Source organism: Phyllobates terribilis, unplaced genomic scaffold, assembly GCF_046119375.1.
Source record: "Phyllobates terribilis strain yellow unplaced genomic scaffold, ASM4611937v1 Scaffold_8__6_contigs__length_399053987, whole genome shotgun sequence".
Taxonomy (NCBI): Eukaryota; Metazoa; Chordata; class Amphibia; order Anura; family Dendrobatidae; genus Phyllobates; species Phyllobates terribilis.
This window is the reverse complement of record NW_027362768.1, coordinates 278,466,095-278,479,855: the sequence shown is the minus strand read 5'-3', so window position 1 is coordinate 278,479,855 and position 13,761 is coordinate 278,466,095. Positions and strand designations below refer to the sequence as shown.

The 13,761-nt window shown below is 40.3% G+C and overlaps 1 protein-coding gene and 1 long non-coding RNA gene across 5 annotated transcripts in view; one reads left to right on the top strand and one right to left on the bottom strand.

Annotated features, from left to right (window-relative positions):
* The window catches only part of LOC141157258 (uncharacterized), a 114,114-nt gene that overhangs the window by 43,810 nt on the left and 56,543 nt on the right, over positions 1–13,761 (top strand). The gene's annotated exons all lie outside the window — the stretch shown is intronic.
* PLA2G6 (phospholipase A2 group VI) overlaps positions 8,266–13,761 on the bottom strand; it is a 66,204-nt gene continuing 60,708 nt past the window's right edge. For 2 of the 3 annotated variants that reach the window (XM_073644284.1, XM_073644287.1), the window contains 4 exons: positions 12,107–12,274; positions 11,943–12,016; positions 10,403–10,563; positions 8,267–8,659 (listed from right to left, as the gene is read on the bottom strand). In XM_073644284.1, coding sequence (XP_073500385.1) covers positions 10,419–10,563; positions 11,943–12,016; positions 12,107–12,274 — 387 coding nt within the window. In that variant the 3' untranslated portion in view covers positions 8,267–8,659; positions 10,403–10,418. Of the gene's footprint in view, positions 8,660–10,402; positions 10,564–11,942; positions 12,017–12,106; positions 12,275–13,761 lie in introns of all 3 variants that reach the window. The other variant, XM_073644286.1, reaches the window with a different exon arrangement.

The window sequence follows — 13,761 nt, the reverse complement described above, 5'->3', positions numbered from 1 at the left end:
CACTCGCATTTCCAGGCCTCACGTGAGGCTATTACGTCATGAGTCCTACACCCAATCAGCGCTGCCTGGCGTCACTGTCCCAGTCTTTTGACAATTCGAACATCAAGAGGAAGTCATAGAGCAGCCGCAGCTTTGACTTCCTGTTGATGTTCAATACGTCTGAAGGTGGGGACAGTGATGCCAGCGCTGATTGGATGAAGGGCTCACATGACGCAACAACCTCACAAGAGCCCCGAGAACACGAGTTCCGACACAGGTACCGGAGGTGAGTATAAGTGTTATCATCTTAACGAAGGCAAACATTAAGATTGAGAAGTGGTTGTCCTAGTATTGGACAAACCGTTTAAGGAGTTAGCTCAAGTCAGGAGGTCCAGCCGATGGACCGGGCCCTCTGTTCCAATCATATATGTGATTTTAATCTGTATACATTAAAAAAAAGGGCAATTGGTCTCCTCATTTCCCAGAAGTTTACAGACTGTTGTAAAATGAAGAATGAATGCTACACAATGGTAGACATGGCTCTACCCCAACTTTTTGGAGATGTGTTGCTGCCATCAATTTCTAAAGGAGTTAATTTTTTCAAATGAAATGGAAAAATGTCCAACGTTCATTTTCTGTTCTGTGTCATGTGTCCTGTTCTGAATAAAATTTGGTTGTAAGAGATTTACAAATCATTGCATCCATATTTTCTTTACATTTTACACAACGTCCCAACTATTTGGAAATTGGGGTTGTAGATTTAGCTAAAAAAATATATATATATTTTTTCAATTGGTAATAAGAAAAAAAGTACTATGTACAAATAAGATAATAGCCTACATATGATTATAACCTACAGTTTGGGCACACACTGGGGCTCGTAAGGCTCAATCTGAAAATAGGCTGAGACAGTGGACAGGCCTGACACTTCCCATTCCTATTGTCAAATGAGGAGGATGCAGGGGAAAAAGAATAAACACATTTTATCCAACATTGCATCTCATTCCCCAAACCCATGCATCCGTGCATCTCAAATAATAAGTCCCCGTTTACTTGGTCAAACGCTTTGTTGGCATCTATAGATAGGATGAACATAGGAAGCAAGGATACAGTAGTGCAGTAGATTAAAGTGCCTTGGTGGTATTGTCCCTAGTTTTGTGGAGTGGTATAATGCCCACTATGTCCTAATGAATAATATTCTGAAGAATGAGAGTAAACCTAGAGGCCAGGATCTTTTAAAAATAGTAAGATCTTGAATGAATACTTCAAAACCAAAAGTCACACCTGACTCCAACTCATTCATGGTCTGGGTGGTTTAAAATGACTTCATTAGTGGGTTCTTGATTAGAATAGGCTGGTGTCTGAAAAAAAGAATGCTCGGCTCAGTTAGAAGACTCCAATCCAGCTTTCATACCCTTGAATAAACACATAAATCTACATTAGACAGGTCAATGTGGACCCAGTTATGCCAGTTGAGGGGGAAGGTGAAGTTTCTGTGCTTGATTAGGCTAGATGCCACTTTCGCTAAATGCAGACTACATTTTTATGAATGTGGCAATAATCTGAGTAGGGAACGGACCCAGGCATGGTGAGCAACTCAGGCTCACATGTACATTGCACACATTGACTCATCGCAGGGTCGCCAAGTTCATTTGTCACACCAAGTAGCTGAGACGTTTCGAGCCTACTATTGCTCCCTTTTACAATATCCACAGTCTGATACTTTTTTGGACAGAGAAACCTCAGGAGAATAGGAGCTTACCTACAATCCTCTCACATAGGTAGTGTATATATACCAGATATATAAGACCAGGGAGCATAGGGGAGGAAAACCATTAAGGAAGGTGTCAGATAGATTCCCACCCCCTCAAAAAGCCTAAAAATCCTAGCAAAAGTAGTAATAACGACCAGTAGCCCTAGTAGCTTCTTGTGGACAATGAATAATCTCAAGGGCACGCTCTCCTTTTCTCTTGGAAACCACGGATGTTGAGAAACTAGAGTATATAAACTTCTCTGTCCCACCTCAACCTAATAATAGTGATGACCAAAAAGAAGAAGAAACAAAACAGAGTGGGCATTTGAGTCTCATTAATCTTAAACGATTGTAAGTAAAGTCCTGGTACAGGGGGCACCATTGTCTTGGATGCTGAAGCATTAAGATTTCTCTTCAATGAAAGCCTAGGACAACCCCTGAAAAATAGCCTCATAGCATTCTCTCTCCTTCCCCAAAGTTTACAGTTGGCACAATGCAGTCATGTAGGTAACGTTCTCGTGGCATCCGCCAAACCCAGCTTCGTCCATAAGACATCCAGATAAAGAAGTGTGAGTCGTCCCTCCACAAAACATGTTTCTAATGCTGCACAATCCACTGAACTCTACTTTACACAACTACATCTAATGCTTAGTGATGCTTGCATGCAAAGACCATGAAGCTCCCTGTGCACACAGTTTATGTTGGTGATGTTAATAACTTCAAAGCTCTGTAGCAAAGCCAGGTAGGACGGAGTTAAATTCTCGCACTCCAGGTCTTAATTAGATGCACTGGGCTAAGCTTTGACTAAAAAACAGGAAATGGGTTCACTCTGGGCCAGTCTGCTGAATGAAGCAGAGTTGAGCTTGTTGAAGCTGGTGAGTGACCAGACAAAATGTGAGCTGTCTCTGAATGAAGATTGCACGGATCAGCTAGGAAAGCTGAGCACTCTGTGTGTTCGAGCATAGTAACATGTGGAAGCTGCAGCCTGTTCACAGTGAACTATGCATGGAGATGAACACTTCTGTTTGGCGCTGGAAGCTGCTGGAGCTCAGGCTGAAAGGAGAGACTGTACTAATTCTCATTCCTCATTGATAAATAAATGAGTCAATAAAGAGTACAAATACTTCATAAATATGTTATATCACAAGAAGATTTTTATTACAACAAAGACACCCCATAAAATATTTGAAAGCCCCTTAAACAGAGAAACCCCATAAAAGATGAGGCAGTGTGGTCGGGTGGGTGAGCCCGCACTGACATATGTGCCTGCTAAAATAATTCTTTAGTTTCTGTTATATCTTTGTGCCCATAAGAGGTTGTTTTGGGTTTGAATCCCTTTTATAGTTTTATGAAAGCAATAAAACTGCACGTTTGGACCACACCGCATTGCCTGTGTGAACACTACCTAATGCCTACCTGAGAGCGTGCATTCCTAAAGCTCCATTGCGTCATCAGAGCGTTGGTGACTTTCAGTTATGCCACTCTGTAGCTTTATGGGCTGCTACCTTGTTGCTGCATTGCAGCGGCTCCTAAATGCTTCCAATTTTTTTTAAATATGACTGACAGGTGATTGTGAATTTCTTCCCTCCTAAATATTCCACCAACGGACTTGTGTTACGATTGTGGCATCCTATTACAGGACCATGGTGGAATTCTGTGAGATCCTTAGAAAGTCCAATTATTGCACAAAAGTAAATGCAGACTGCATGGCAAGATGATTGATTTTATACACCTGTGGCAATAGGACTGAATGAAAAACATGAACTCAATGATTAAGAGGGGTGTATCCCAATACTTTTATTCATAAAGTGTATGTACAGTACCAGTCAAAAGTTTGGACACATCTATTCATGTAATGGTTTTCATTCTTCTTAGTGGAATATGAATATTATAGATTCAGAATGATAGCAGAGAAAACAAATAGGAGAACATATGGAAACAAGGAGTACAGAAACATGTGTGACACAAACCAAAATATGTGTTACACCTTAGATTCCTCATGTATACCCTATTACTCTGATGACCGCTTTACACTGTATTGGCATTCTCTCCAGCAGCTTCATCAGGTAGTTATCTGGAGTCGCTACCAATGGACATCTGTGGCATCACCGGCATTCAGAAAGTGTTTGTGGTCACCCGGTGTGTTTTTCAGAAGCAGCGTTAGGCCCCAGGTCTATACAGTGCTGAGCCCTATTCCTCAAGTGTTCTACGCCAGAATATAGCAAGAACAACCCAACTAAGTAAAGAGAAACATCAGCTGTGCGATGCTCTGTGTGCGCAGCTTATGTAAGAGCTGCGGACTTCAGTGTGCAGATCAGTGTTTTTAGCGATTTATGTCCATCTAAGAACCAGACTCCACCAATCACAAACTTTTTTAAAATGACAGATAAACTTTAAGACATAAAAATCACTCAATCCGGAAAATTGTTAGAAGCTTGAAGATATCCTTAAGTGCAGTCATCAAAACCATTATTCGCTATGATGAAACTTTCCCTCCTAATGACCACCCCAGGAAATTAAGACCAAGAATTGCCACTGCTGCACAAATTAACAGCACCTCAGATAGCAGCCCTCATAAATGGTTCACAGATATCAAATAGCAGACAAATATCATCATCTTATAACTGCTGTATGGGAGCCTCTACTGAGGACCGCACACAAGACGACACTTGTTTGGACCAAGTAATAAAAGGACTAGACATTAGATCAGTGGAAATCTGTACTGTGGTCTCATGAGCCAAATTTGAGATTTTTTGGTATAAACCACCGGAAAAGGTGAACAGATGGGTTTTGTGAGTCACAGAAAAGGTGAGCGGATGGTTTCTATGTGTGGTGTCCACAATGAAGAATGAAGGTGGTGGTGTTTTGAGTGAGTGCTTTGATCGTGATACTGTTGGTGATTTATTCCAATTTCAAAACACACTTATCCAGCATGGCTACCACAACATTGTGAAACAAAATGCCATCCTGTCTGGTTTGCACTTAGTGGGACCATCATAGGTGAGTGGCAACAATGAACCCAAAACCCCTTCAGGCTATGAAAGGTCTATGTGACCGACCGAGAGAGAGGGAAGTGCTGCTTCAGATGACATGGCCTCACCCGACCTCAACCCAATTGAGATTATTTGGCATGAGTTGGACCACAGAGTGAAGGCAAAGCAGCCAAGTGCTCAGCACCTCTGGGAACTCCTCCAAGACAGATGGAAAGTGATTCTAAGATGGTTAACTGATGAAGCTACTTGAGACAATGCCATGGGGTGTAAAACTATCACCAGACTAAAAGGGGGGTGAGGGGAGGTATTTGGAGAAATCTAAGGTTTAATTCACGTTTTTGTTTGTTTCACACGTTTCCATATTCACCTTCATGGTTTTGCTGCCTTCGGTATGAATCTACAATTCATATTTCAATAATAACAAAGAAAAACACTGCATAAATAGGTGTGTCCAATCTGTATGTGTGTGATATGTGTACCTACCCTATATACAGTGGGTACGGAAAGTATTGAGACCCCTTTAAATTTTTCACTCTGTTTCATTGCAGCCATTTGGTAAATTCTAAAAAGTTAATTTTTTTTTCTCATTAATGTAAACTCTGCACCCCATCTTGACTGGAAAAAAAACAGAAATGTAGAAATTTTTGCAATTTCCAGTGCATCACATGATAAAATGTATGATGTCATTCAAAAGTACAACTCGTCCCACAAAAAACAAGACCTCATACGGCTATGTGGATGAAAAAATAAGACAGTTATGGCACTTGGAAGAAGGGGAGGAAAAAATTATATTGTAAAAATGGAAAAATCACTTGGGGTTACATTCCCAGTGGAACATTGCATGGCCTATAAATCTCCCTATGCCAACTTGGAGCCCACCATACTTGGTCGTAAGTTATGTTGTCCCCTTGTTTTGGCAATTGAATGCTGTGGCTTTAATCACTGGAAACCAGCTTTGATGACAATTAATATACAACTGAATTTCTGGACACTTTTATTCTACCAGTTATAAATCTAATGAAAGGGAATATGTCACCAGGTTTTTCCCACCTCATCTGGGAACAGCATGATGTAGGGGCAGAGAAACTGATTCCAGTGCTGTATCACTTAGTTTACTGGGTGCAGCAGTTGTGACACAATCAAAGTTTTTTAAACGTAGCAGAGCTCAGAAAACTAACTGTGCCCACACCACAGCTTTCTGTGTACATTGTCTATTGACAGTGAGCTGCTTATCAGAGTAGGGGGCGGGGATGGGCCAGGATGCACATGGGCACCAGTCCGGGCAGTGATTATCTCCTGGTGATAAAACACTCATTATATTGAAACAACAGCTCACAGCCTAATAAGTGACACATTCCTGAATTCTGTGTCTCAGACCCTACCTCTTGCTGCCCTCAGATTACAAAGGAAAAACCTGCCGACAGATTCAGTATAAGTTTTGAAATTATAATAAATAGTGCATATAAGGGAGTCAAATAAATGCTGGAATACTGGTGGCAAAATGTTATCATTGTCACAAACTTGACAGGTCTCACCATATACACAAATGTGGAAAGACCTGTCAATCAAACCAAGCTGGTAATAGTGAGGGGTGAGGATGGATGTTCAAAACTTCCTACTAAAGTTGGAATCAATCCCTTTTTCTCTCCTGGAAAAAAACAGGGAAAAGTAGCAAAAATTCCTGAATAGATTTTGTTAATATTTTTATTACATTATGTATTCACTTATAGACAATTTAATAAGAATGTTAAATCAAAGAATTATTCAGTGCATTTTGGAAGAAGAGCAGCAATAATCCAGTAATAAATTATGAAGTATTATTCATATATTGCCTATAGATAAAAAAAAAAAATTACATTTGCAATATTTGTTCCTTGAAGAGTTTTAAGTGTAAGGTCACCTTTATATGAACCCACATGGATATATCTTTGGCAGTCACTGCTGTAAGTTTCAGGCTCCGTGTGTTATCTCCAGTTCAGGGACGTTATAGCATGAGGTCTGGCAGACTATTGGCTGCTGTGAACAGCAGCTTGCAATCTGCTAACATGCACAGTGCAGTCTCCTAGACCTGGAGAATTTGTACGAGACCTCAATCAGATAGATGTAATGCATATTCATTCGAGAACAACCCCGTCCATTACAGAGGTGATTGGGAAGATGGTGCAAGAGGAGGATGCAAGGACCAGTGACCCACGTACATATGGGCTCTTTGATTGGGGCAACTAGGGCGTTAAAGAAACAAATTAGTAGTAAATGTCCAAAATCAATTTGATGTTAGACACTTTACCATCAATTTAACAACCAATATCTAAAACCGCAGTTGCTCTAGCAGTTTAGACAAAAAGATTCCAGCTACATAATAAAAATACATTTTATTGAATTCAGATATATAACAGAGAGCAATAAAAAGACAGAGCAATAAACCTCCAAAAAAAGGGAGGAACACAAGCAATTTGAAATAAATTTAAATACAGAGATTGTAATCCCTAAAGAGCTATCCACAACACATAGATCACTCTTTAGATATAGTGTAGGAGAGGGTATATATATATATATATATATATATATATATATATATATATATATATATATATATATATATATATATATATATATATATATATATATATATATATATATATATATATATATACACATATACATACATGTAATCAACTATGTTACTAATAATATAGTATGCAAAGTGCAATGTTAATATTAAACACTTATAGATGACAGACAAACCAAATGAGTAGGTGATAAATAATATACATACTGCATCACAGGTCCCCAAAGGGTATCCCAGTTGCTAGGGCCCCAGCCACAAAAATTACCAAAGTGCCAAGTGCAATGTAAGTGATCACTATAGTCAAATAATATGGGTATATTACCGGGGCCCCCAGAAGAAGAATAGGCGAAACGGCGTCGGGTGTGGGGAAGACACAGCTTTACTTCCCTCCTAGGTGGCTGGTGTACCAGGTAATATACCCTTATTAATTGACTATAGGGATCACTGGCCATTTAGGATTTGTACCTTATGCTGTCCTGACATTAGGTATACATGGACGAGTAGGTCTTGATGTTTACAACTTATATTGCACTTTGGTATTTTTTGTGGGTGGGTCCTTAGCAAATAGGATACCCTTTGGGGACCGTTCATGCAATATATTATTTATCACCTACTCATTTGGTTTGTCTGTCATCTATAAGTGTTTAATATTAACATTGCACTTTGCATACTATATTATTAGTAACATGGTTGATTACATGCCTATTATATATATATATATATATATATATATATATATCTATATATATACACACACATACATATACCCTCTCCTACACTATATCTAAAGAGTGATATCTGTGTTATGGATAGCTAATTTGGGATTACAATCTCTGTATTTAAATTTATTTCAAATTGCTTGTGTTCCTCCCCTTTTTGGGGTTTATTGCTCTGTCTTTTTATCGTTCTGTTTTTATATCTGAATTCAATAAAATTTATTTTTATTATGTAGCTGGAATCTCTTTTTGTTTAAACTGCTAGAGCAACTGCGGTTTTAGATATTGGTTGTTAAATTAAAAAAACTAATCAGCAATTTATCATGTATCCGGCGGACTGTTGGTAACTTGCAAGTTGGGAATAACTCTAAGGTATAGAAAACAAAAGCCATGAAGTCCATATGTGAGTGACTGGGAGGTGCATCAGCAATTGTATCCAGTCCCCTGTAGGACGGAGACCTTATATCAGGGAGAAACTGTTCATTAGGCTCTAGGTGAAATGTAATGAATAACTGCAAGGAATATCATCCACAGGAAGAAAAGCTGGACAAGGCCTGTATCAGTAGGGATATTTCTTTACTGGCTGCTTTCAGTCCATACAAGTTCCAGTTGTTTCACAGCAAATTACGTCTTTTGTCAGGGATTACACCTGAAAGACAAGGATTTCAGTGTCACACTCTATAACTAACAGAATAAAACTTCATGAATTTATGCAGGGACGCAACTAAAGAGGTCGCAGAGATAGCCACTGCAACCGGGCCCGGCGGGTGAGGGGCCACCGACACCAGCAAATACTTCAGCTAGATGGACGTCCTCGGGACGGACATTCACCTGAAGTGGTGTATTGTGGCGCACAGATACGTTGAGTTGGTAAACGCAATACGCGCTGCCGGACAATCAGAGACCAGCAGCTGATGACGGCATGCAAGTAACTGGGGGCGCAGGGCAGTGATGTCATGTGCTCCCACTGCTTGCATGCTGAAGTCAGCTGCCGGATTCAGAAGAGGACGCCGCGTGGCGAAGGAGCGGAAGGAAGGAAAGTATAGTGGTTTAATGTATAGAAATAAATAAAGAACAGCGGCAGAACGGGGAACATATACAGGGTGGTCCAAAAGTAGGTGGACAGAAAATAATAACATTTATTTTGATTTATATATAAAATTATATTTACTAACACAAGCATAACATTGATAATTACAATTTATTCTGAACAATAATACAAAAGCCCTTACATTTTATCAACGCTGGTGCTCAAACTGTTTTCCATTACAATTTGCACAGCTTTGAAGTCTGCCTCTTACGCGTCGACAAACTTTTTTACACAAGTCTCTTTGGGTATTAATTTCTTGAAATGCATCTCTTAGGTAATTTTTTAAATCACTGACACTTTTTGGTTTTCGACTATAGACTTTGTCCTTGAGTGCTCCCCAAAATAAAAAATCCATTGGGGTCAAGTCTGGTGAACGTGCCGGCCAATCAAGTGGGCCTCTTCGGCCAATCCATTTATTAGGAAATGTTTCATCAAGATACTCGCGGACTACTCTTGAATAATGTGGAGGGGCCCCATCTTGTTGGAAATAAAGGTCATTTGAATTAGGCTGTTGCTGTAACTGGGGAACAACTTGATTCATTAGAATTTCGAGATACTTATCCCCTGTGACTGTTCCATCAAAAAATATTGGCCCTAAAACACCAAAACTTGAAATACCACCCCAAACATTGACACCAGGCTCATTTAGTTGTTGCTCTAATGTTAAATGCATGTTCTCATTATACCAGTAAATACAATTATGTCTGTTAATATGGCCGGAGAATTTGAAAATAGCTTATCACTCCACATAATGTTATCTAAAATTACTGGATTTTGTTTGATAAATCTCCCGCTTCATAACCTTATTCCACTTTCTGTCCACCTACTTTTGGACCACCCTATATATATACCAGGATAAGTGACATATTACCAGGATGGGGCCCAGGATAAGTGACAGATTACCAGGATAGGGCCCAAAATAAGGGACATATATACCAGGATGGAGAACATATATAACTATACCAGGATGAGGGACATACTGTATATATCAGGATGGGGGGGCCCCGGTCCAAATCTTGCACCGGGGCCCATAAGACTAGTTACGCCACAGAATATATGCATTATATAGACAGATTGTTATAGGATTTCGAATTAAATAGAGAAGATTTTCATGCAGATAAAACAATTAGAGCTGAATAGTATTTGTATAGACAGCCAATACCCAGCTTACCACTCTATAGAAGGAAACAGGCAGCTGGCCACTTCCCAGCTAATATGGCTACAGAAGACTGAATCCAGTCCCATACACAGCACCAGTGTTCTATAGCCGTGCAGAGAACTGTGACGATATACGGCACTTACTGATAGAATTCAGCCTTCAGGGGGCTAATAAAAGGCTTGCTAATCTTTGCAGGTGTTCCTTCTGCTGGTAGATGTAGATCTGAGTGTCCCACAGCATGTTCACTAACACCGCATCGCTAATTTCATCCAGCATGACATCTGTTTGGAGCTGTGGACTCAATCTACAATATGGATATTAAAAAAAAAAAAAAAAAAAAAAAAAAAAGCAAAGAGACAAAATGACCACAACATGTAATACAATACAGGTTTAGATTACATGTCAGTCTCAAGCAGTAAGATTACAGAGAGGCATATTCACCCTGACACATACAGTACGTAGGACCATATTTTTCTAGTTATACAGCCATAAAAGGGATATGCCATTAATCACCTACCCAATGACTAGACGACAAATTCTAAGCCGGTGGAGTGCCAGACTGGGGCAGTGCCACAAATTCTGAATGGAGCCTCCATTCATACCACTGCCCCATTCACACTTCTCTTAGCCGCAGTTCTGTATTGGTGTCGTTGTCGCTCAGGAATAAACATAAAAGTTATGGATACCACCAGTGTCTGTGGCAACCTGCCTACCTCCCCATTAGAATTGTATACCCTAACTAATTGCATATGTGTAAAGGCCCTTTAATGCTAATTAAACCCTTACCTTCATGGTAAAATTTAGTTTTTCCATTTTCGAGAAATCCAGAGTTTACATTTTATGCTAATGAGCTGCAAGTGAGGCACTGCACTTGTGGCTCTCCTTCCCCTCCTCCCTATTCCCTGCCCACTGCTTGCCTCCTGTCTCTGACTGACAGGTCACTCTTGCCTCAGTGACCTGCCTCCCCTGCTCAAATTGTCTCCTTTGAAGGGACAGTGCATGTGCACATCAATAGTCTGCCTCTCGTCATGTCATCAGGACCTTACTGCAAATGCACTGCCCTAAGCAATGATGGCGCTTGTGCGAAATCACATGCAGGGAGGGGAGGCAGGTAATAGGCAAAAGAGCTGTAAGTGCAGGTTCCCTCTCCGCTGCACTTGCAGCTCATTAGCATGAAATTTGAACCCTGGATCTCTCTAAAATGAAAAACAAAAAATCTGCAAGCAAGTTAAGGATTTAATCAGCATTAACCCCTTTCTGACATCGCTATTTTCCAGTTCTTCCAAGAACCATAACTTGTATTTTTCCATTCACATAGCCGTATGATAGTTTATCTTTTTCAGGATGAGTTGTACTGTTGCTGGGCACCATTCATTACATGATGCAATGTACTGGAAAGCGGGAAAAAAATCCAAGTGCGGAATTCCACAATTGTTTTTTATTTACAATGTTCAATATACGGTAAAATTACTCAGCAACATGATTCTCCAGCTCCGCTCCGCCCACAGCTGTTAGAGGCAGGTGATGGCAGAATATCACATTCTTCATTTACTGGGAAAGAGGCGGGCTCGGCTAGTGAGCCCGCATCAAAGTCAGGGTCTGTACATCATATGTCGGTAAGGGAACAAAGTGCCTTTACATGCGTGCCATTGGTTAGGGGCATAAAATCAATAACATTCTCACCTGAAGTATGGGATGTCTATCATCTCACACCATGCCTGGGCCCTATTTACAGCTGGTCCATCTGAATCTGTGCACTAGAAAGACACAACTAGAGTAAATGTGTGTATGCAAGCTGAATCCACAGAATAACCGAACAGTCCTTGCTCTGGATGAGCTATACATACACAGTCTATAACCATCTTGCCCAGTTCTCTTGCTCCAACCACAGTCTTCATCACCTCCCATGGGTTAGATGGCCTAAACACATCAACAGAGCTCACTTGTATTTGTGGAGGCTTCCCGGTGCCTAGTGATACCACCACACCTAACTTCTTTACCTGCTCGCCTTTCCCCTGGATAGAACAGATGAAAACATAATAATATATTATTAAAGGGATTTTATGTTAATAAGGTTACTCACTGTGTGGTTAAAAGTTATGGAGACTTCTATAAAAACTTCAAAAAACAAGTTTATGCTTCCTTTCACTGACAGCAAGTAACCGAAACTGTATTAGAAAGTTGCATGACTAGTAATACTTTATTAAGTACATGAAAGCCACTGTAAATTATATATGATAGCTGATCTGAGCATAAATGTTATTGAGTATTTCATGAACAGAGGGCAAGACCACATACCATTTATCTCAGTCTCTAGAGAGAAATTAAGTGGCCACACACCTAAGACAGCTGATGGCAAACATTCGTTCTAACCACAATTCATCCAGGGCCCCCATACACATACATGCTCAACCCATGCACATCTACTCTCAATAAAATTTGTTCATTTTTTTTTTTAATTCTATTCTAACATAGTAACATAGTCTTCCTTCAACCTTAAAAACTATGTCCATCTAGTTCAACCCATAGCCTAACAAGTTGATCCAGAGGAAGGCAAAAAAAACATGTGGCAAACACTAAGCTCCACATTGGAGAAAAAAATTCCTTCCTGACTCCACATACAGCAATCAGACTAGTTCCCTGGATCAACGCCCTATCAAGGAATCTGGTATATATAACCTGTAATATTATACTTTTCAAGAAAGGCATCCATGCCCTTCTTAAATTTTAGTAGTGAATTACTCATTACAACATCATGCGGCAGAGAGTTCCATAGTCTCACTGCTCTTACAGTAAAGAATCCGCGTCTGTGATTATGATTAAACCTTCTTTCCTCCAGACGTAGAAGATGCCCCCTTGTCCCCATCTCAGGCCTCAGAGTAAAAAGATCAGTAGAAAGGTCTTTGTACTGTCCCCTCATATACTTGTACATAGTAATAAGATCACCCCTAAGCCTTTGTTTTGCCAAACTAAATAACCCCAAGTGTAATAACCTGTCTTGGTATTGCAGACCCCGCAGTCCTCCAATAACCTTGGTCGCTCTTCTCTGCACCCGCTCTAGTTCAGCTAGTATTTTCTTTTGGTAGATTATGGAGCGGATTCATTAAAGAGGTTGGCCACAACTATTGTTAGGTTAGGCCATCAATATCTGTTCGGTGAGAGTGCGACACCTGGCATTCCCACCTATCAGCCGTTACCGGAGCCGGTAGGCAGTTCTATGATGCAGCCGGAACACAGGAGCTCTGTCAAAACTATAGTGGATGCGGCCAAGTACTACAGATCCACTCCCTATTCTTCTGATCTACAATAGCCTGCTCTGGCCACTACAGAAATGACAAAGCTGTTGTGCTTCGGCAGCATCCAAGATCTTCCGTCCAGAGCCAGTAACAGCTATCCTAAGGATAGTGCATCGATAAAACAGTAGTGGTCATCCCCATTTAGAGTTGGCTTGCACACACCGGTCTTAATGAAGGGCTCGCTGGAGTACGATACACTGAATTTA